At 48.9% G+C, this 21,080-nt stretch overlaps 1 protein-coding gene and 1 long non-coding RNA gene across 3 annotated transcripts; one reads left to right on the top strand and one right to left on the bottom strand.

Moving 5' to 3' along the window:
• The first annotated feature begins 98 nt into the window (after nucleotides 1-98).
• LOC102155449 lies at nucleotides 99-19,878 on the top strand. Its single transcript, XR_005385417.1, has 4 exons — nucleotides 99-956; nucleotides 15,275-15,773; nucleotides 18,244-18,716; nucleotides 19,491-19,878. It is a non-coding gene; the product is annotated as an uncharacterized LOC102155449 (long non-coding RNA).
• LOC610636 (tubulin alpha-1B chain) lies at nucleotides 7,711-15,053 on the bottom strand. Of its 2 annotated transcripts, XM_038585813.1 has the most exons (4): nucleotides 14,120-14,137; nucleotides 10,394-10,616; nucleotides 9,518-9,666; nucleotides 7,711-8,725 (listed from the first exon to the last, which is right to left on the bottom strand). In XM_038585813.1, the coding sequence occupies exons 1-4, from the start codon at nucleotides 14,120-14,122 to the stop codon at nucleotides 7,745-7,747; spliced, it is 1,356 nt and encodes a 451-aa protein (XP_038441741.1). In that variant the 5' UTR covers nucleotides 14,123-14,137; the 3' UTR covers nucleotides 7,711-7,744. The 2 variants fall into 2 exon arrangements, with proteins under 2 accessions (XP_038441741.1, XP_038441742.1); XM_038585814.1 differs by lacking the exons at nucleotides 10,394-10,616; nucleotides 14,120-14,137 and adding an exon at nucleotides 14,997-15,053.
• Nucleotides 19,879-21,080: the final 1,202 nt, after the last annotated feature.

Raw genomic sequence — 21,080 nt, 5'->3', positions numbered from 1 at the left:
GCGGGGGCGGGGCCGGCTATTTTGGGCTCGCGCCGCGGCGACGTCATCCCCGCACGGGCGGGGGCGGGCTCGGCGGCGCTCAGGGGCCCGCAGCCCGCGGTGCCTCGGCCGCTCTCCCGGGCGCGGGCTGGGCGGTGGGCGATCGGCGCAGGGCGATGCATGGCCGCGCGGACTCACGGAGCCCCCCGGCCTGAAGCCTCCGCCTCACACCTCCGCTCCCGCACCGGGTCCCGACAACAGGCCGCCCGACTCCCCGACGAGGTCAGACCCGCCGGCCCGCGCCGCGCCGAGCTGCGAGTCAGCCCTTACTTGTCCTGATTCTTCCTTTGACGGACGTTCGCCTCCCGCTTGAGACAGTGAATTCCACGGGACAGACATTGTGTCCCCCCCACCACCTTTTTTTTTTTTTTTTTTTTTTGCACAAGAGTATGTGGGGCAGTTGTAGGGTTCAGGAATAGCCTTTGGATGATTAAATAACGAACAGGTCGGAACCTCTTGTGGACAGGTTTTGACACATCGCGGGGAGGTGGGGTTAAAGGATAAAACGAAAACAGGAAAAGGAAGTCCCCCAGATGGAAGGTTTTGTGGTTTTTGTGGTTGTGTTCCTCGCAGAGGGATCCCAAATAGACCTCGTCCATCTCAAAATGACTCCTGGGTTCAGGCCTCGTGGGAGAGTTAGAGAACTTTCCAGAATTGGCTCCTGCTTGATACCATCCAGGCTAAACCACAAGTATTAATTGAACGTATTCTACATAGTAGATGCAGGCAGGATGTGAAAAGAATATGATCTAGTCCCTGGTCCATAGAGCTCCGACTTGATAAGATAACAGCCCAACAATATAGTCCACTGGGAAATCCCAAGGTTTTAAAAACAGACAGAACTGGGTCTGCAACCTGGCACTGTTGCGAGACTTGGCAAAACCTCTGAGGACTCAGTTTTTCCTACCTAAATACAGGTAAATGCCTAGGGCTGTTTGAAAGTCAGATAAGGTGTGCTACACACTATGTCTGGGTCTTAGTACATATCCTCTCCATGAGCGTGATTGGCCCAGGCAGTCATGCCTATGTGAGTCCAGAAGAGTGTTTTTCTGGCTGGGTGACCCAGAAATGCTTCACCAAAGATTGAGCCACACATGAGGAAAGCAGGAAGTGTGCATTTGTCCACTTTCCCTGGCTGCCCACAGTCGGAGACTTCCGCCTGTTTGGGCAATTCCCATTGTGTAGGCCTTGCTGGGAGGCAGGCCACCACCTGTCACAAAGCCCTGACACTTGCTGTCCCAGACATCTCAGCTCCGGAGGTACAGGCAAAAGCCATACGTCCTGCCAATTGAAAGCTCCAACTGGGACTTTGAATGTGGAGCAAGCCACAGAAAAATTGAGAATTCTGGAGTGGTTGTGACATGGGAGCCAGCAGTGGCCTCTAGTGTGTGGAGGAAGAAATGTCAGTGCCTGGTGGGGAGGGAGCCTCATTGCAGCTCCTTGTTCTGTAGGGAACCCCCTTCTTTTAGGCAGACTGTCCTGTGCCCTGACCTTGACTAGGATGCCTAATGCTCAGCTTCCCTTGGTCCCTATCTGTTTGTGGAGCCTCACTTGGCATCCCTCGTATTAATTCTGTGTGCAACCCAGTGTCTCTAATTTGTGCATGTATGTGTGTGTATTGGAGTGGGGGTGGGGGAGTGTCTTTTTTGTTTTAATTTGCCAGAGCTAATTTTTGCTGTTTACAAGAGCCCTGACTGGCCTTGGTATAAGAGGAAGAAATAGGGTAGATCACTCCAAAATTTCCCAAATCTCTTTCTCCTTACTTCTCTTATCTCAACAGACATTTGTCTAGCATCTACGGTGTATGTGGTATTATATTAAGAATTAGGAATACAAAGGGGTTTAAGTTCCAGCCCTTGTACTCAAAGAGATAAAAATCTAGTTGGGACATTGACAAGTGACACCTGAAGGAAATGATATCGAGCCATCTAGCAAACCAAGGGTTAATTTCCTTTGTTCGCAAGGAAAGACAAAGAAAGAAAGCAGTTTTTTAAATGGCCAAAAGGTGGGGATCCCTGGGTGGAGCAGCGGTTTGGCGCCTGCCTTTGGCCCAGGGCATGATCCTGGAGACCCGGGATTGAATCCCACATCTGGCTCCCAGGTGCATGGAGCCTGCCTCTCCCTCTGCCTGTGTCTCTGCCTCTCTCTCTCTCTCTCTCTGTGTGATTATCATAAATAATAAAAAAAAGACCATTAAAAAAAATAAATGGCCAAAAGGCTCAGACAAGACAGTTCACAGAAGAGAAAATGCTGACTTTTAGACATATGAAAAGATGCTTGATAACAAGAGAATTATAAAGGAAAGCTGCAATAAAATGCTTTGTTTCACTTATCAGATGATTGACAAAGATCAACAAGTTGTATACACTGTATGGGCAAGGCCCCAGGCATAGGCGTGCTAGCACACTGGTAGTAGGAGAGCAGCATGGGGCATGTCAGAGTTAAAGGTGCATAGTCTTTGACCCAGCAGTTCTGATCCTAAGAGTTTATCATTGAACGTATGTGCAAAGAAGTATGTACAAGGGTTCCAGAATTTGTTTCCAAAGCAAAGGATTGGAAACCTAAATACTCATTAATAGTAGACTGGTTAGGGGCACCTGGGTGGCTGGTTAAGCATCTGCCCTTTGGCTTAGATCCTGATCCCAGAGTCCTGGGATGGAGCAGGGAGCCTGCTTCTCTCTCTCCCTCTGCCCCCCCCCCCCCACTTGTGCTCATTCACACTCTTTCTCTCTCAAATAAATGTTTTTAAAAATAGTGGACTGGTTAAATAAGCAATGATACACTATGCAATGGAATAATACATTGTTACCAACAAGAATGAGGTATATCTATATGTACTGATAGGGACAGTCTTCAAGATTTCTTGTTAGGGATCCCTGGGTGGCGCAGCGGTTTGGCGCCTGCCTTTAGCCCAGGGCGCGATCCTGGAGACCCGGGATCGAATCCCACGTCGGGCTCCCGGTGCATGGAGCCTGCTTCTCCCTCTGCCTGTGTCTCTGCCTCTCTCTCTCTCTCTGTGACTATCATAAATAAATAAAAAATTAAAAAAAAGATTTCTTGTTAAATGAAAAAACGAGGGTAAGATAAAATGTATCTAAACATGTGTGCCCACCTTATGGATGGTTTCAGTTACCCAAGGTGGACCACAGTCTGGAAAATGGTGATCCTCCTTCTTGTATCATCAGAAAGTCAGTAGTAGCCAAGCACCATATCACAATACCTCCACCTCACTTTATCTGATCACGTAGGTATTTCAGCATCTTCTATTGTCGTAAGGAGAGGAGTACGACATGAGATATTTTGAGAGAGACCACATTCACATAACTTTTGTCACGGTATATTATTAGACTCGTTTTATTTTATTTTTTAAAAGATTTTTTTATTCATGAGAGACACAGAGAGAGAGGGAGAGAAAGAGAGAGAGAGAGAGAGAGAGGCAGAGACACAGGCAGAGAAGCAGGCTCCATGCAGGGAGCCCGACATGGGACTCGATCCCAGGTCTCCAGGATCAGGCCCTGGGCTGAAGGTGGCGCTAAACCGCTGAGCCACCGGGCTGCCCTGTTTTATTTTATTATTAGTTATTGTTAATCTCTGGGCCTGATTTACAAGTTAAACTTTATCATAGGGATGCATGTATAGCAAAAAACATGGTATATATGGGTTCTGGTACCATCCATGGTTTCAGGCATCCATTGGAGTCTTGAACATATCCCCCATGGATCAAGGGAGACTACTGTATACACATTAATATATATGTAGATGTCTCTGGAAGGAAACACTAACAAATTAATAGTGGAGGCTGTCAAGAGGGGAACAAAAGAAGGGGACTTATTTTCACTTACAAACTTCTTTTTGCTCTTTGTAAACCTTTGTACCTTTTCCATTTGGAAGCATGTTCACATAGTAACTGTTCAAATATATATATATATATATATATATATATATATATAATCATATATAATCATAACATAACATATATATATATATGATTTTTTAAAACTGTAGTTGAAGAAATACTGGCAAGAAGCTGAGCGCCACAAGGTAGTTCATGCCAAGTTCCAAATGAGTGTTAGACAGTAAGGTGCTGGACGAATCTAGAAGGGGGAGCTTTCCAGGGCGGATGGTTCTGGGTGGCTGTGACCTAAGCTGGAAGGAATGGCAACATTGAGACAAGCAGGGGGAGGCAGCGTTCCAGAAGGAGGGAATGGTGAGAACGTAGCTTTGGAGACAGGCATGTTCTTGACACCCCAGAGATGAAGGAATAAATGTGTTGGGTGGAATCCACTTTGGGAATATGTCTCTTGTGTCTGCCTACAGGAGGTAATTGTACCCTGGTTTTAGAAGCATCGGGGATGAAAGCGCCCTGCACTGAGGGAGTCCCCGGGAGCCAGGCTGGGTGGTGCTCCTGGCTGTCCCGTGGAGGTCTGGGTTGCCACCTCCCACGCCCACACCCACACCCACACCCACACCCACACCCAGTCCAACTTAGGCCTGCCAGTGCCTGCCAGCAGACTTACTAGCTGGGAGGCCTGGAAGGGTCTGAGAGGAGATAATGTGGGATATGAGGCAGAGCTGATGAAAAGGAAAGAACCAGCTCATGCTGTTTCAACTGCCCAGGGCAGGTGGGCTGGTGCAATAGATGGAGGGATGCCTGGCCCCCTCTCTGCTGCCCAGCCACCCTGGCTGGTTAAAGACCTCACATCCTGCTGGGCTTTTCCAAGCCCTTATCTCACCTCCTATGAGATGTTGGGGCTGGGGGCCCTTTCCAGAGGGCATGGAGAGCCCCCAAACCTGGCCCCAAAGATGCTTCTGCCCTGGTTCAGCCCCAGAGGCTGTGTCTCTGCCCCACCTAGTGCCCTCCACCTCAGCGCCTAGGCAAAGGAGCGTCAAGCGTCACCCCCTCCTTGCCTTTGAGGTGCCTGAGTCACTGTCTGGGCATTAGAGATCTGGCAGGTTCTGAGCCGCGTCTGGAGGCGTGCCTGGAACTGCTGTGGCGGGAGTGGGGAGGGCAGCTGAGGGAGGGGAGGACAGCACCATAAGCTTCTGTCCAGGCTGACCTGGGTTTGAATCCCAACTCCTCCATTTGTAATTGAATAACCTTGAGCAGGTGCCATAACTTCTCTGAACCTCAGTCTCCACGTCTGTAGAATAGGCATTCACTTAGCAAGTCTATTCAATGACCATTCAACACATATGTTGCCTAATATGTTCACCCAGCAACATTCTAGGTGCTGAGAATAGAGTAAGCCTTGTTTCCTGAGGCTTCCAGTCCAGTGTGTGTAACTGTATTTACCTCAGGATTTTTTTTTTAATTTTTATTTATTTACTTATGATAGTCACAGAGAGAGAGAGAGAGAGGCAGAGACACAGGCAGAGGGAGAAGCAGGCTCCATGCATCGGGAGCCTGATATGGGATTCGATCCCGGGTCTCCAGGATCACGCCCTGGGCCAAAGGCAGGCGCCAAACCGCTGCGCCACCCAGGGATCCCTACCTCAGGATTTTTTTTAAGATTTTATTTGAGAGAGAGAGAGAGAGCATGAGCAGCAGGAAGGGGGAGAGGGAGGAGAAGCAGACCCCCTCCTGAGCAGGGATCCCCAATGTGCGACTTGACCCCAGGACCCTGGATCATGACCTGAACCCAAGGCAGATGCTTAAACAATTGAGCCACCCAAGGCTCCCCCACCTCAGGATTAAACAAGGTAATATGGGTACAGGGCCGAGTACATAGTAGGGACTCAATAAATGACAATGTTTCTTGGGATGTGAAGGGCTCCCAAAATGACCCATCTTGACTTCCCAAGTTTGAAACCAGGTGAGAGAGAGAAAGACCCAGGAGTCAGAGATTTGAAAGTCAAGCCCTTTGATGAGGGAGAAAAGTGGATGTGAGGGTATAGCTGAGCTCCTCAGCCAAAATGGGCTTCTAAATACTGCCACTGAGTTAAATTACTCCCGCGCCAGCACCACCACACACGCGTACACACAAAACCACAGGCGTCTCTCTCCTCAGGACAGAGCTGCCCCCGTAAGCTTACACCGTCATAGAGGAGTGGAGAACACTTGCTCTCCCTGGGCAAATAATTGCAAAGTGGAAGGAGCAGGCTGCTGTGCTGGGCCTGCCCACTTTCTTCCCTAAACCCCCCACCATCTGTTGCTTTCATCCCATCCTCTGCTTACTACAGAGTTATTATCTGGATAAGACAGGGATAGGTGATGCTACCGGGAGTCACTCCGTTTCTGGTTTGGTTTGAGACAGGCCCTGAATGCTAGACCTGGTGTGGGTATGCGTTTGCTCCGAGCTCCAACCCCCCACCTTCCCAGCCCGCTCTGTCTCTCACTTGCTGCACCCCCTTGTAGCTAGGCCCCCTTGCCAACTAGCTCCTGCCTAGGTTCAGACAGTGGGAGCCACCAGCCAGAGATTGAGGGTGCAAGGAAGGAGAAGCCAGGGTCTTTCTCCCCCTCTCTCTAAATCAGGGGGCACCTCTGGTTTAGTGGTTGTGTCACCTCCGTGGCTCTGGATCTGCCAAATATCCCTCCCTCCTTGGTTCCTCCTGCCACCTCTGAGCAGCTCCACTGCGGCTCCAGCTCCCACCCGGCATCTCAGCTCCAATGCTCTGGCATCACCAGAGCTTGGCTCCTCCAGCCGTAGGGTTGCTAGCAGCATCCTGGTGTTGCTGACCTTTCGGATGCCTTCCCAGCATCCAGTCTGAGGAAAGGGGAAGCTGCAGAAAGGACAGATCTGAGGGAAACACTAAGCATTGAATCTCTTTGGTGGGAGGCAGGGATTGCCCTAGTTTCAATTATTCTAATGGTTAAATCATCCCTCCAGCCACCAGAGGCTACAGAAAATCCATATATAAGGATTTTAGGGCCAGCCGTCTGGTTGGAGGTGGGGGCTTGGAGCTGTGCTTGCATAGCCTGAGGCATGGAATTGAAATAAAGGTCACTTGTCTGTTATCAAAAAGTGGGACTATCGATGGAGATCACAGGGAGGTCAGCCCCCACCCCAGCTGTTTCCCCATTGTTGCTGCCACTGGGCCACCGTTCTGCCTTAATGCCAGCTTCTGGACTCTCGATACCCAAACCTCCTGCCTGAAGGAGACAAACCTGTGATCTGTGGGACGGGACTAGTGAGCACCAGCTCTGTCTAAGGCACACTGCACACCCTCCTGGCCTCACTAGACTCTCCTTGCAGCGCTGTGTGGCTGGGACCAACGTCACCCATGTCCTGCCCCAGGGCTTCCCTGTGGGCACTGCCTCCTGAGTGTGTGCCACCCAGAAGGGCAGGGGCGTTCGTGCTTCATGGGGGGAAGGCTTAACCAATGGAGGAATGGGGCCAGTGCATACATTTCCCCACCCTCCCGTCCTCTGCTGCCCCTTCACCCAAGAGCTGATCCCGAGATGCCATTTATTCTTCTCCGGGGTAAATTCTGTCTCCTTCTCTGCTTTAACCTCCTTGATCCCCATTGTGCTTCTTTTTCTTTTTTTTCTTTCTTTCTTTTTTTTCCCCATTGTGCTTCTTGGAACTTCACTCTTTCCTAAAATCTGGAACCAGATCTGGTTTCTGGGGAACCCAGGTTAAGATCCCAGCCTTCCTATCTCTCTTGAAGCAGAAAGCCCTGCTCTGCAGATTTTCCCAAGAGCAAAAGACACTTGCCAGACGGTAAGGCCACAGCACTTTATTTAGGACAGGCACATGGGGTTCCCCTAGTATTCATCTCCCTCCTCTTCTCCCTCCCCCTCCACGCTATCCATGCCCACCTCCTCGTAATCCTTCTCCAGGGCAGCCATATCCTCCCGGGCCTCAGAGAACTCCCCCTCCTCCATGCCCTCGCCCACGTACCAGTGCACAAAGGCCCTCTTGGCATACATCAGGTCGAACTTGTGATCCAGGCGGGCCCAGGCCTCGGCGATGGCGGTCGTGTTGCTCAGCATGCACACGGCGCGCTGCACCTTGGCCAGGTCGCCCCCGGGCACCACGGTGGGTGGCTGGTAGTTGATCCCCACCTTGAAGCCCGTGGGGCACCAGTCCACAAACTGAATACTGCGCTTGGTCTTGATGGCGGCGATGGCGGCGTTGACGTCCTTGGGCACCACGTCGCCCCGGTACAGCAGGCAGCAGGCCATGTACTTGCCGTGGCGGGGATCGCACTTCACCATCTGGTTGGCGGGCTCGAAGCAGGCGTTGGTGATCTCCGCCACCGACAGCTGCTCGTGGTAGGCCTTCTCCGCGGAGATGACCGGCGCGTACGTGGCCAGCGGGAAGTGGATGCGAGGGTAGGGCACCAGGTTGGTCTGGAACTCCGTCAGGTCCACGTTGAGGGCCCCGTCGAAGCGCAGGGAAGCCGTGATGGAGGAGACGATTTGGCTGATGAGCCGGTTGAGGTTGGTGTAGGTGGGGCGCTCGATGTCCAGGTTGCGGCGGCAGATGTCGTAGATGGCCTCGTTGTCCACCATGAAGGCACAGTCCGAGTGCTCCAGGGTGGTGTGGGTGGTCAGGATGGAGTTGTAGGGCTCCACCACGGCTGTGGACACCTGGGGGGCGGGGTAGATGGAGAACTCCAGCTTGGACTTCTTGCCGTAGTCAACCGAGAGCCGCTCCATCAGGAGTGAGGTGAAGCCCGAGCCGGTGCCCCCTCCGAAGCTGTGGAAGATGAGGAACCCTTGGAGTCCTGTGCACTGGTCAGCCTAGAAAGTAGACGGTGAAGAGAAATGTGGGATATGAGGCAGAGCTGATGAAAAGGAAAGAACCAGCTCGTGCTGTTTCAAATTCCCCAAACATTTCTTTCATTGAATCCTTGTGCTTTTCCAAGAGCACAAAACAGATCCTCATAGGGAGGGCCCACTCTCTCTCCTCTTGTTCCTCTTCCTCTCTAAACCCACCTGAGGTCTCTAAAACAGGTCTCTAGAATCTCATGACATAGTCACTTTTGTCACCATAACTTGCCAACCCCACCCAGCTCCATACCTGTTTACCCCTGATTTAATTTCACATGTTTCTGGAGGGCTTCCGTACTGAGATCAACAACCCAGGAACCTGATCCCCCATCCTCAGTGGAGGCCAACTTTGATCATAGAGCCCTGGGTCAGGATTATTTGGATCCCTGCTTTTCATTGGGATTTCTGCCAGATCCCTGCAATTCCTATTTTAGGAATGCGTAAGGACCTCCATAGCTTGGCCAGGCAGCCCATGGTCATGTTTGCCCTGGTGGCCATTCTGCCAGGCCTCGGGCTAGTTGCTATAGGAGGTAAAGAGGACACCCAGCTCCAGGCTAGAGCTTATACCTCCCCTGATCAATGTGTAGGGCCCCTCCTCACTGGTCCTGATCCTACATCTTTAAAACTCATCCAAAAATAAAATAAAACTCATCCAGGAGGCTCTCCCAAGGGCTAAAGCTGCTCTTCCTACATAGTGTCCAGATCTCTTCACTACAGGAATCCAGATTCCTCTTTCCCCAGCCCTCAGCCACCACCACTCACCAGCTTCCGAATTCGGTCCAGTACCAGGTCGATGAGCTCCTTTCCAATGGTGTAGTGACCTCGGGCGTAGTTATTGGCAGCATCTTCCTTGCCAGTGATGAGCTGCTCTGGGTGGAAGAGCTGGCGGTACGTGCCTGTCCGAACCTCATCTGCAATGGGCAGAGTTGTTTTTTTTTTTTTTAATTTTTTATTTATTTATGATAGTCTCACACACACACACACACACACACACACACACACACACACACAGAGAAGCAGGCTCCATGCACCGGGAGCCCGACGTGGGATTCGATTCTGGGTCTCCAGGATCGCGCCCTGGGCCAAAGGCAGGCGCTAAACCACTGCGCCACCCAGGGATCCCAATGGGCAGAGTTTTAAACGCCTCCCTGCCCTTGCAGCCTGGCTCCCCAGGTTACCCAGAAGGGGTGGGGTCACCTGGCCCCAGGTCCTACCCTAGGGGAGCCCCATTCGGGCTGATGCTATTGCCCTTGACTCTTAGTATTCTTGGACAAACAAGAAATGGATATGGAGCAACCCTGAGACTTTGGAGCTGAGTGGCAGCAGATCTATGTTTGTTTGTTTTTAAGATTTTATATTTATTCATGAGAGACAAAGAGAAAGAGGCAGAGACATAGACATAGGGAGAAGCAGGCGCCATGCAGGGAGCCCGATGTGGGACCCGATCCCCAGACCAGGATCACGCCCTGAGCTGAAGGCAGGCGCTCAACCACTGAGCCACCCGGGTGTCCCAGATCTGTGGTTTAATGGGCTGCCACACATGGGAACTACAAATTCTAGTGCTCTAGTTATGGAGAACGGCTTGCTGTGGTACCTGGGACAAGGTGACACATGTGGCAGAGACTGAGCATCACTCACCAATCACAGTGGGCTCCAGATCCACAAACACCGCCCGGGGCACATGTTTCCCAGCCCCAGTTTCACTAAAGAAGGTGTTGAAGGAGTCGTCCCCTCCACCGATGGTCTTGTCACTGGGCATCTGTCCATCGGGTTGGATCCCATGTTCCAGACAGTAGAGCTCCCAGCAGGCATTGCCAATTTGCACACCGGCCTGCCCCACATGGACTGAAATGCACTCACGCTGAGCAGGCAAAGTGCAGAGAACACTCTTAGCAGAGAGGAGACTGCCGTGCCTGGTCACGGTTCCTGCCTGTAATCCTTTCCTGAGTGGCTCTCTGGCTGAGGCCAAAGGTTCCTGCCCAACTTGCCCCCTCTCCTGTGTCTAAGCATTGACTGGTGGCCTCGGAGGTCCACAGGCAGTGGCTCCAGGGGGCTGGGCCCAAACTGTCAGGAAGCAGATGTGGGCAGTTCTAAGATTATAGTTTTGCTCAGTGACTAAGCGTCTTAAGGAGCGTTGAAGGGGTCAGATGAGTCTGGCAGAGCATGATAGTCAATCCACCCGTGTTCAGAAAAAAAAAATTAAGGGCCATTGGCGAGAAAAGTAAGATCCAAGGCAGGTTTCAGGGATCAGAGGCAAGGGAGAGGTTTTGAAAGCAGGAATATCTCTAGATTCGTGCTACAGCTTAGAAATGCCAGCAAGGAAGGGAAGAGTGGACCTGGAATGGAGGGGGATATGCTGTTTTTTCCCCTCTTGGGTGTGCATAATTCTGCAGTGGAGTGGAGTGGGGCTGAGTAGATGGTCTTCCTCACATGATTCAAGGCTGGTGTCAAAGAATGCTTGGCCCCTAAAGCAGGACAGGCATAAACTGCTTGGTCCCAGAAATCAGAAAGGTCAATGCTTTCTCCTGGGGAGCCCCATGAGAATCAAGAAGGTTGGACTTCTGGCTTCATCAAATATTTTGAGGCTCTGCTATGCTCCTGACACTGTGTTGACACTGGGGATACATGGCACCTAATGCATGGTCCCTGGCTTCAGGTGGCTCACTGTGGGGGGCCAGGAGAGTTTCACACATTAACAGGTGTGTGACAGTGTGGTAGGTGGGGTACCAGACTCTGCCTCCTTGCTCTCCTTGAGAACTAATTACCACAGGCCTTAAAAACAAAATGAGCATATCCATCAGGTTTCCCCAAGCTTTAACGCTTAACCATGTGGAGGATGTGGAGAAATGGGATCCCTTAAATAGTTGGTAGAAGCCTAAATTGATTATATCTTTTGGAGAAAAATTTGGCAATATCTAGGAAAGCTGATGATTTTCTTGCTCTAGAGTAAGTTCTCACACAGGTAAACAAGAATAGGTGCAAGAACAGTCACAGCACCATAGCAACGGAAGCCAATTAAATGTCCTTCCACAGGAGAAAATGGATGAGGAATGATTCAGAAGTAGAAATGGATGAGTTACAAGAAAGAATCTTACCAGAAAGTTCTTACCAGAAAAACACAAAAGCAAATTAAGGAAGAATCATACCATATGATACCATTTATAAAAATCTTTAACTCGTAAAACAATGTTGTGCGTCATTTACAGATAAATTTATATTTTACTACATAATCTTGTAGTGTGTATATTACAAAAATAAAGCAAGAGAAAATATTAACACTAAATTTGGAACAATGGCTCTCTCTATAGAAGAGGGAGGTGAATGCAGTTGGAGAGAGATTCTATTTCTTAAGCTGGGTAGCAGGTGTTTATTATATTGTTCTTTACACTTTCCTGCCTGGAATATTTCATAATTTTTTTAAAAGATTTTATTTATTTATTCATGAGAGACACAAAGGGGGGGGGCAGAGACACAGGCAGAGAGAGAAGCAGGCTCCATGCAGGAAGCCCGACGTGGGATTTGATCTCAGGTCCCCAGAATCACGCTGTGGGCTGAAGGCAGAGCTAAACCGCTGAACCACCTGGGCTGCCCATATTTCATAATTTTTAACGAGGATACTTTCTCCATAAATTTAACACTTGACTGACTTTTTAAAAATGTGACACAAGGGCCTTGATTTGGATTTTGAGATGACTGGGATTAAATCATGCATCGTTGTTACTTCTCTACTTGCCTTGGGCAAGAGCGTTAACCCCTCTGTGGGCCTCCCAACATCCCATGAACTGGGGCAATAATAAGAGCCCCCCCCCACAGAATTCTTAGGAGGATTTTTTTTAAAAGATATTATTTATTTATTCATGAGAAACACACACACACACACACACACACACACACAGAGGCAGAGACACAGGCAGAGGGAGAAGCAGGCTCCATGCAGGGAGCCCGATGTGGGACTGGATCCCTGGTCCCCAGGATCAGGCCCTGGGCTAAAGGCAGCGCTAAACCTCTGAGCCACCCGGGCTGCCCTCCTAGGGGGATTAAATGAAGAAATGCCTACAAGTTGCCTGGCTCACTGTATGACACAAACTGGGTGCACCATACATGTTGGGTCGCCTTCCCAACTCCCATCCCCCAACCTCTGCGGTCATTAAAAAGAGAAGGTAATGAGTTAAGCTGGGGATGTTTAGGGACAAAAGGATTCCAGAAATCCCCCTATCTCACAGGGAGGACTAACAGGGCTTACCAATCCACTGACAGCCCAGCACCGGCTGTTGTAACCAAGCCCGCCCAGGCTCTGTCTACAAAGCCAGACACCATCTTGGCCCCTGTGACTGCTGCAGGCCCACACAAGGTGTCTCTGACCTCTTGGGTATACTTGAGATGCTAGAAATGATACCCCTTACTGTGGGGCAACAGGTGCAGGGCAAAGAACTCAACCCCTGGAATCACATAGATTTAAGGTCAAGTGCCCATCCCCCTATGACCTCAGACAAGTTATTTCTCTTCAGCGTCTCTAGTGCCCTTTTCTTGAATGTAGAAATAGTATGATCTTGTACCTGTTGGGCTTTGTCATTATGCCACTTAGTTCCCCTGTGCTAAGCATTAATTAGGGACCCTATGCTAAGCACTCCACCTGTTATCCCATTTCATCTTCGTGACAACCCTATAAGTGGGTACTTTCATGCCACCATTTTGCACATGAGGAAACTGACCCTCAGAGAGATTAAGCAATGAGCTCAAGGTCATGAGTAAACCAGTGATATTCAGAGTGAGAACAGCTTGGCTCCAGCCATGTTCTTCACAGCTCTTCTATCCCTCCTGATGGGGAGCCTAGCAAAAGATACCAAATGAGCCCCACACACAGCCAGCTTTCAATAAGCAGGAGCACCTTCCCTTTCCCTCCCCTTCCTCCTCACTCTCTCTGTTGAAATAAGGGATCAGATCAGACACATCAGCTGGGCAGGGTGGTAAGGATGTGTCCCTACAGCTGGGAGGTGAGATGAGAAGCCAACAGTAAATCTGCTGTGGGGCCAGGTTTGTAAAGTGCCAGCACTTCCTGCTCCAGTCCTGCTGAGTCTATACGCCCTACCCCTAAATTCAGAGCCCCTCAGCAGCCCTGCTCCTGAGCAGAGGCTCAGACCCACGTCCTGGTTCCCATAACCCTGTCCTCCACCTCTGCATGCATTCTCACATACCTATACACTTGGGGAGCCACACTCACATCTGGAAGTCTTTCCTTCTCCCCACCTCACCTGGCCACACACCAGCCCCGGGAACACTTGGACTCCCCAAGGGTCCTTCACACCACCCACCTAGGGCCACTAGGATCCTCGCTTGCAGGCCCAAGCCCCCAACCCTGCTTACCATGCTGCTTCACTTGGGGCTGGCTAGGATTGTCTGTCTATCTGTCTGTCTGCTGTTTGATGAGAGGCAGATATGGGTCTGTGAGAGACCCACTGGCCTCCTTATACTCTGCAGCCGGCTATCAGCTGGGAAAATGTTGTTAGAAACAGCCCCAGGAGGGCAGGCTTGTTGACTTGGTTACCAAGTGCTGGGCCTGGGCTCAAACAGGGCAGCAAGGTGGGGTGGGTAGAGGAGGGGCTCCGCTGCTCACCCCACACAGGTACCCAGGCCCCTGGGTACACAGTGTCTGCTCCTCAGTCCCATTTCCTGGTGGTTCAGCAGTCTCTAGCAGGTGGGAGAGGATTCAGACATCAAACCCCCTGTGCTCCAGCTGCAAGGCCAGCCCTAGGGTTGGTGAGGACTGGAAGTGGAATGGGGGTGGTGCCAGGAAGAGTGCACTGAACCAGAAATAACGAGTCCTAGGGCAAGAGATCAAGCCCCAGGGTCTTCTGGGTGGAAGCTCAGAACATTATAGGCCATAGGGAACTAGAGCTCAGGCTCAGTGCCAGCTCTGGTATTTTACGTCTTTTCCCACCTCAGTTTTCTCATCTGTAGAATGGGGAGAGGAAATATGGTGAGGATGAAACAAGATAAACTTCTGTAAGTGCTTAGTCTAGAATTGCTGTTGTTCTCCACAGGGAAAGCAAGATGAGGAGCAGGGGTTCAGGGCTACTCCTCGGGGTCTCTCCCTATGCCAAGCAAGTGGCTGCCAGCCTCGCTTGGCCTTATTTTCCCACAGGAGTCTCCCTATGGCCTTACGCAAACTTGTGAAATACAAGTGTTAATCTCTCACGTTTGTACCCCACTTTGTGGCTCTTAAGGTGACTACACCCCTTACCTCCTTTGAGTCCCTCAACAGCTTTGTGAGGTAGGCAAGGTGGGGCCTCCATTCCCCCTGAGGAAGAAAAGGAAATGGAAGCCTCTTGCGTCTTGCCCAAGGTCACATGGGGGCTCATTAGTGGTGGAATTAAAATTCATCTGGGACTCAGGCTCCATGCTTCTCTTTCCACAAGGCAGAGCTCTGACTGTTCCTCACCCTCTTCCCGTGTCTTTATCTCCTTCCTTTCCATCTTAAATTCCTTGGTGGGTCATGATCATTCTCTTGCTTCCCTCCAGCTTTAGCATCCTCATCGACTAAACCACAACCCTGGTTCATCGTCACCAACTCTGTCTGTACTGACCCAGCTAAACAGTAGCTACAGAAAAACCCAGAACCAGGCTGGCTGATCTGACTTCAAATATATGACCGCTAACCTCAAATGGACGCTAATGCTGCCTGGAAACCACACTACGTCTCTCCAGTCATTCTCCAATTAACAACCATGACCAGGAATAGGAATGCCAGATTTAGCAAATAAAGGAATTTTATTTAGCAACCCTATCCATGAAGCAGTTGCTAATATGGAATTTCAGTCATTGTGGCAAATGGTGGGGAAGCTATTTTGAAGTGGGGGCTTTTTCAGAGCCCTTCTCAACACAGGATGCCAGGGAGTGACCTAGAATATCAAGATGGTTAACTCTGGTTTTGGCTGTGGACTACAGTCATTGTTCTCCTAGCTGGAATTAAGAGGCCAAGATCCCCAGAGAGAAGAAACAGCAAACCAACACTTCAAAGGTACGTAAGCCCAGCCTACACTTGGTTGATCCACAAAGCCATAGACTTCAGGAATTGTTTAACAGATGGAAGGATTTGGGACCCAGAGAGCCCAGTGGCCCCCCAAAACCTCTTGTCTAGCACTTCAACTTCCCTACTGGCCTTCAAAGTTCGGTATCTGAAGAGACAACATAAACATCACCAATTCTGGAAAGGAAAACTATCTTTAAGGTAGGCCGGGGGAGGATCTTATGTACGATCAAGTAAAGAGACTGAGATTTTTAAAGCATATTAATATATCTCAGTTATAAAATGAGAGGAAATCCTTAATTTCTTCAACAAATATTTATCGGGTGTGTCCTATATGCCACGTACTGTTCCAGGTTCCGAGAATACAGTGGTGGACAAAAGGTTTGTGCTTATAAGGAGCATGCATTTTCATGGGGAAGACGGATAATGAATAAACAAACTAGGCAATTTCAGTTAGAAATAAACACATGAAGAAAATAAACCAGCATAATGATGCAGAAAGAGATAAGGAGGGCTACTATTGCCATCTAAGAAGCTGATGTCTGAAGAAAGGAAGGAAGGAAGCAAACAAGCAAGCTAGCTGATGTTTTAACTGAAACCAAATGCCAAGGAGTCAACTATAACAAGATGTGGATCGTAGTGCTCCAGATCAAGAGAATAGTGGGGACAATGGAGAATAGTGAGGACAAATGAAGCCAATGGTGTGTTCAAGGAGGGTGGGGGAGAGCTCTACAAGATGAGAACACAGAGGTAAAGGAGTCTGGGAAGAATGGCTTCCATCACTGGGGCAATGGGAGGTTTAAGCAAGCATCATTGCCTACTTTGTGTTTTAGACAGATTATTGCAGCTGTTGTGTAGAGGATGCATTATAAGGTTAATCAGGTCCAGGGGTTCAAAAATAGAAGCAGGAAACCAGTTAGGAGGCTACTTCGGGCATCCAGAAATGAGGGACGGTGGCTTGGACTGGGGTAGGGATTGTGGGAAGTAGCTGGGTTCAAAGTAAAGTTATAGGACATGCTAACGTGGGGTGTGCAAATCTACCCAACAGCCTTACCTGCCCCCTGACTCTTTTTTTTTTATAATATTTTTTTTAATTTATTTATGACAGTCACACACAGAGAGAGAGAGAGGCAGAGACACAGGCAGAGGGAGAAGCAGGCTCCATGCACCGGGAGCCCGATGTGGGATTCGATCCTGGGTCTCCAGGATCGCGCCCTAGGCCAAAGGCAGGCGCCAAACCGCTGCGCCACCCAGGGATCCCTGCCCCCTGACTCTATTTCATTTTTGCTGGCTGAAACTCAGGGTCCTGGGTTCGTGTAATTATTTACCCTCCCACTTGCTCAAGGAAGATGGTCTTTCCCCAGCCCTAGGTGTGAGTATAAATTAGTCTAAACCATTCATGGTAATTCCATTCGCTCCTTCCAATGACTGGTTGAGGCAAGGCACTAGTGACACACACGAGAAGTCTGCAAGGGTGCTTGAAGGCAAGGTTTTTCTCCCTGGTAAAAAGATTATGGGAGGAGATCCCCCTTCCCAGCCTTAGTAAATGAGGACATGACACTTGGAGCTGCTGAAGCCATCTGGTGATCATAAGGAAAGACATCACCAGCCCACTGAGGATGTCAGAACAGATAGCTGGAAATGCTGGAGTTGTTGGTAACATCACTGAATCAACCCTGGAAACTGCCCTCCACTCAGATTTCTTGTAGGATAATAAATATCCTCATTGTTTAAGCCTCTGTTAGGCTTTCCATTACTTGCAGCCAAGAAATTTCTAACTAAAAAAGAGAGGGAGGAGAAAGGGAAAGAGGAATGTAGGATGAATCTAGGGTTTTAACTTAAGCACATGGGTAGAAGACTTGAAAGCCTTAGGACAGAAGCATTTTGGGCAGGGAGCAGGACGAGGGTAGGACATTGGGAGTTATACTTTGAATGTGTTATGTTTGAGATGCCTAACAGACTTTCAAGTGGTAATGTCAGAAAGTAAAATAAGCATGTGAGTCTGAAATTCAAAGAAGTCCAAAAGGACATATAAATTTGAGCAAATATATAAATTATTAGCATATAGGTGATATTTCTTCCTGTTCTTTTTCTATGGTTTGAGAATGTATACACTCTAGTTCTATCCCTTTTTGAATAACCCTAAAATGTCACAGTAACTTTTTATTAAGGACATTTAAAATATACCCAGGGACACCTGCGTGGCTCAGTGGTTGAGCGTCTGCCTTTGGCTCAGGTCATGATCCCAGTGTCCATGATCAGGTCTTGATCCCATGATCGAGTTCTACATTGGGCTCCCCACAGGGAGCCTGCTTCTCCTTCTGCCTGTGTCTCTGTCTCTCTCTGTGTCTCTCATGAATAAATAAATAAAATCTTTCAAAAAAATAAAAATACACCCAAAAATAGAGATAATGTAACAAAACCCCATATACTTATCACTTACCTTCAATTGTTCCTTCAGGGAGAAAAACAAATGAAAAAAAGAGAGGCCCTGGGAAACACTCATTAGCGGTAAGCCATCAAAAACCACCAAGAAGGAATGGCCAGGACCAAGAGGGGGATGTGTCACTGAAGCCAAGAAGAAAGTGTTTCAAGGAGGCAGGAAGAATCAGCTATCTCTACATTGGTGAGAAGCTGAGAAAGATGTAGAAACGTGACCTTTGGCTTTGGCCGGTTGGAAGTCACTAGAGATTTTGGCAAGAACATCTCAGTAGAGCATATGAACCAAGCCTGCATGAACAGTGAAGAGAAGAGAAGACATGAAGATATCCCTTTGGAACGATTGTGCTGTAAGGAGGAGGACAGGTGATAGATGCTCCATCCAGTCTAAAGAAATGGAAGGATATGTACTAAGGCCCTGCTCCACCTTGCCCAGATGGAATCAGTGGAGACCTTTTTAACTTTGAGGACCTTGCTGCAGCGCTCCAAGATGAGGTGAGACTCTGGGAAGGGGTTAGAAAAGAGGGAGATAACAAAGGGCAAGGGGAAGAGGGAGAGAGATCCAAAGAGAGAGTGGTCTGCTGGACACTCCTGTGGAGTAGACACACTAAGCGGTGATTCAATTGGAAAAATGAGGAAGTGCCTGGCATCATCTTCTAGATGATGTCCATGTATGTGAATGTCTAAGTTTTCAATCTGGTAATATGGATTGTTAGTGTACACCCACCCAGACATTGTGACCTTAATTCAAGAGATGCATTCATACTCACAATCGTGTGCACATGTACATGAGTGCACACCCACACACACATAGAGTCAGTCAGAATCTGTCTCCCACTAACATGCCTTGGACGTTTCTCCCTGCACCCCTGTCTTCTCCATCTTGCTTGCCCGAAGTCCTGCTCCAGGTGGGGTGGGTGGTTATAAACTCCTTGCTACAGGGGGCCAGAGTAATGTAAATATGTTACAATTGAGTATATGATGGTAAATGGTAGTTGGAGTGATTTGGAGCAGCTTGCTGTCCATCCTAAGAAGGGAGCCATCACCCAGCTCTATCTGTTGCGCACTGGTTTCCTACTGCTGTTGTAACAAATTGCTACAAACTTAGTAGCCTAAAACCACACAATGTTATTATCTTACAGTTCTGGAGATCAAAAGTCCAAAATAGGCCTTATGGGGAATGCAATACTGTGATTCATAAGAAAAATATTTATTTGGTTATTCAGATGACTAAAATATATTCCTCGTATATATTTGGTCTTTGTCTAGGATTCCTGGCTCACAGCTGCTAAAACCCTTGGAATTCCATAAGGGTTGAGAATGATGAAGATATGTTTTGTTATGTTAATGAGGTAACTTTTGGAAATCACCCTAAGGTTGGGGGCTGGTTGCCAGTGGAGCCAACCAAATGTTAGAGGGTTGGAATCTTCAGTCCCCTCCAACTCCAGAGAGGGGAGAGGGGCAGGAGACGGAGCGCAAACATGGTCAATGGTCAACCATGCCTATGTAATGAAGCCCTCATAGAAACCCAAAAAGATGGAGTTTGTGGAATTTCCAGTTTGGTGAACATGTGCAAATACTGGGAGAGTGGGATGCCCAGAAAGGGCCTACAAACTCCTTGTCCCTTCTCCATACCTTGCTCTCTGCATCTCTTCCATCTGGCCATTCCTGATTTATATCCTTTTTTTTTCTTTTTTTTTTATTCCTGAGAGACAGAGACAGAGACACAAGCAGAGGCAGAAGCAGGCTCCATGCAGGGAGCCTGATGTGGAACTCAATCCTGGGACTCTAGGATCATGCCCTAAGCCGAAGGCAGACGCATAACTGCTGAGCCACTCGGGCGTCCCTATATCTTTTTATAATAAACCAATGATACAGTAAGTGAAATGTCTCTCCAAGTTCTGTCAGCCACTCTAGAAAATTAATTAAACCTAGGAGGAGATCATGGGAACCTCTAATTTATAGCCAGTTATCAGGGGACCAGGTAACAGCAAGGGTGCTGGAGAGGCAGTCGTATAGGACTATACCCTCAACCTATGGAATCTGATGCTATCTCTGGGTAGGTAGAGGCAGAATTGAGTTGAATTCTTAAGACACCCTGCTTGTGCCTGAACAATGTTCCGTGGTGTATGGGGAAGCCATCCCTACCCCACCACCCACTGGAATTAATACCAGAACCTATTTAGGTACAAATAATCTAGAGATTCTAGGAGAATCTATCCCTTGCCTTTTCCATCTTCCAGAGGCTGCCCATATTCCTTGACTCTGGCTTCCTTCTATCTTGAAAGCCAATAATCGCATCACTTTGACCTCTGTTTCTGACCTCTCCTTCCCTGACTCTGACGCTCTTGTCTCCCTCTTCCATTTATAAGGACCTTTGTGATTATATTGGGCCCACCAGAAAATGTAGACCTCAAGGTCTCTACCTTAATCATATCTGCAGTCTCCTGGCATGTAAGGTAACAGTCACAGATTCCAGGTATTAAAATGCGGACTATAACTCTGCCTATCACAGTTGCTAAATGGGACTGCAGGTCTCATATAGCCAGATCTCCCAATTTGCTTCAAGGCAAGCTAGAAATCTGGATTGTTATATGACTATGCAGAAAGAGTTAATGCAGCTGGTTGAGACTTCTCCTTAGAAAGGTCTGCTTGTAAGACAAGCCCTTGTCTTGGCTCTTAAAGTGTTCCAGGCTGGTTTGTTGTGCCTAGACTGTGTGTATAAAGAATATGGTTTATGCTGTGGGGCACCCGGGTGACTCAGTCAGTTAAGTGTCCAACTCTTGATTTCGGCTCAGGTCATGATCTCAGGGTTGTGAGACTGAGCCCCAAGCCAGGCTCTGTGGTGCTCAGCACAGA

Source organism: Canis lupus, chromosome 37 (genome assembly GCF_011100685.1).
Source record: "Canis lupus familiaris isolate Mischka breed German Shepherd chromosome 37, alternate assembly UU_Cfam_GSD_1.0, whole genome shotgun sequence".
In the NCBI taxonomy this organism is placed as follows: domain Eukaryota; kingdom Metazoa; phylum Chordata; class Mammalia; order Carnivora; family Canidae; genus Canis; species Canis lupus.
This window is presented reverse-complemented; position numbering and strand designations above follow the sequence as displayed.

What these genes read in the sequence shown, in the direction of transcription:
- LOC610636 (XM_038585813.1), bottom strand. An exon ending in TCTGGAGCCCACTGTGATTG is followed by an intron (nt 9,667 to 10,393) that starts GTGAGTGATGCT and finishes TGCCCATTGCAG; the next exon opens with ATGAGGTTCGGACAGGCACG. An exon ending in TGGACCGAATTCGGAAGCTG is followed by an intron (nt 8,726 to 9,517) that starts GTGAGTGGTGGT and finishes TCTACTTTCTAG; the next exon opens with GCTGACCAGTGCACAGGACT.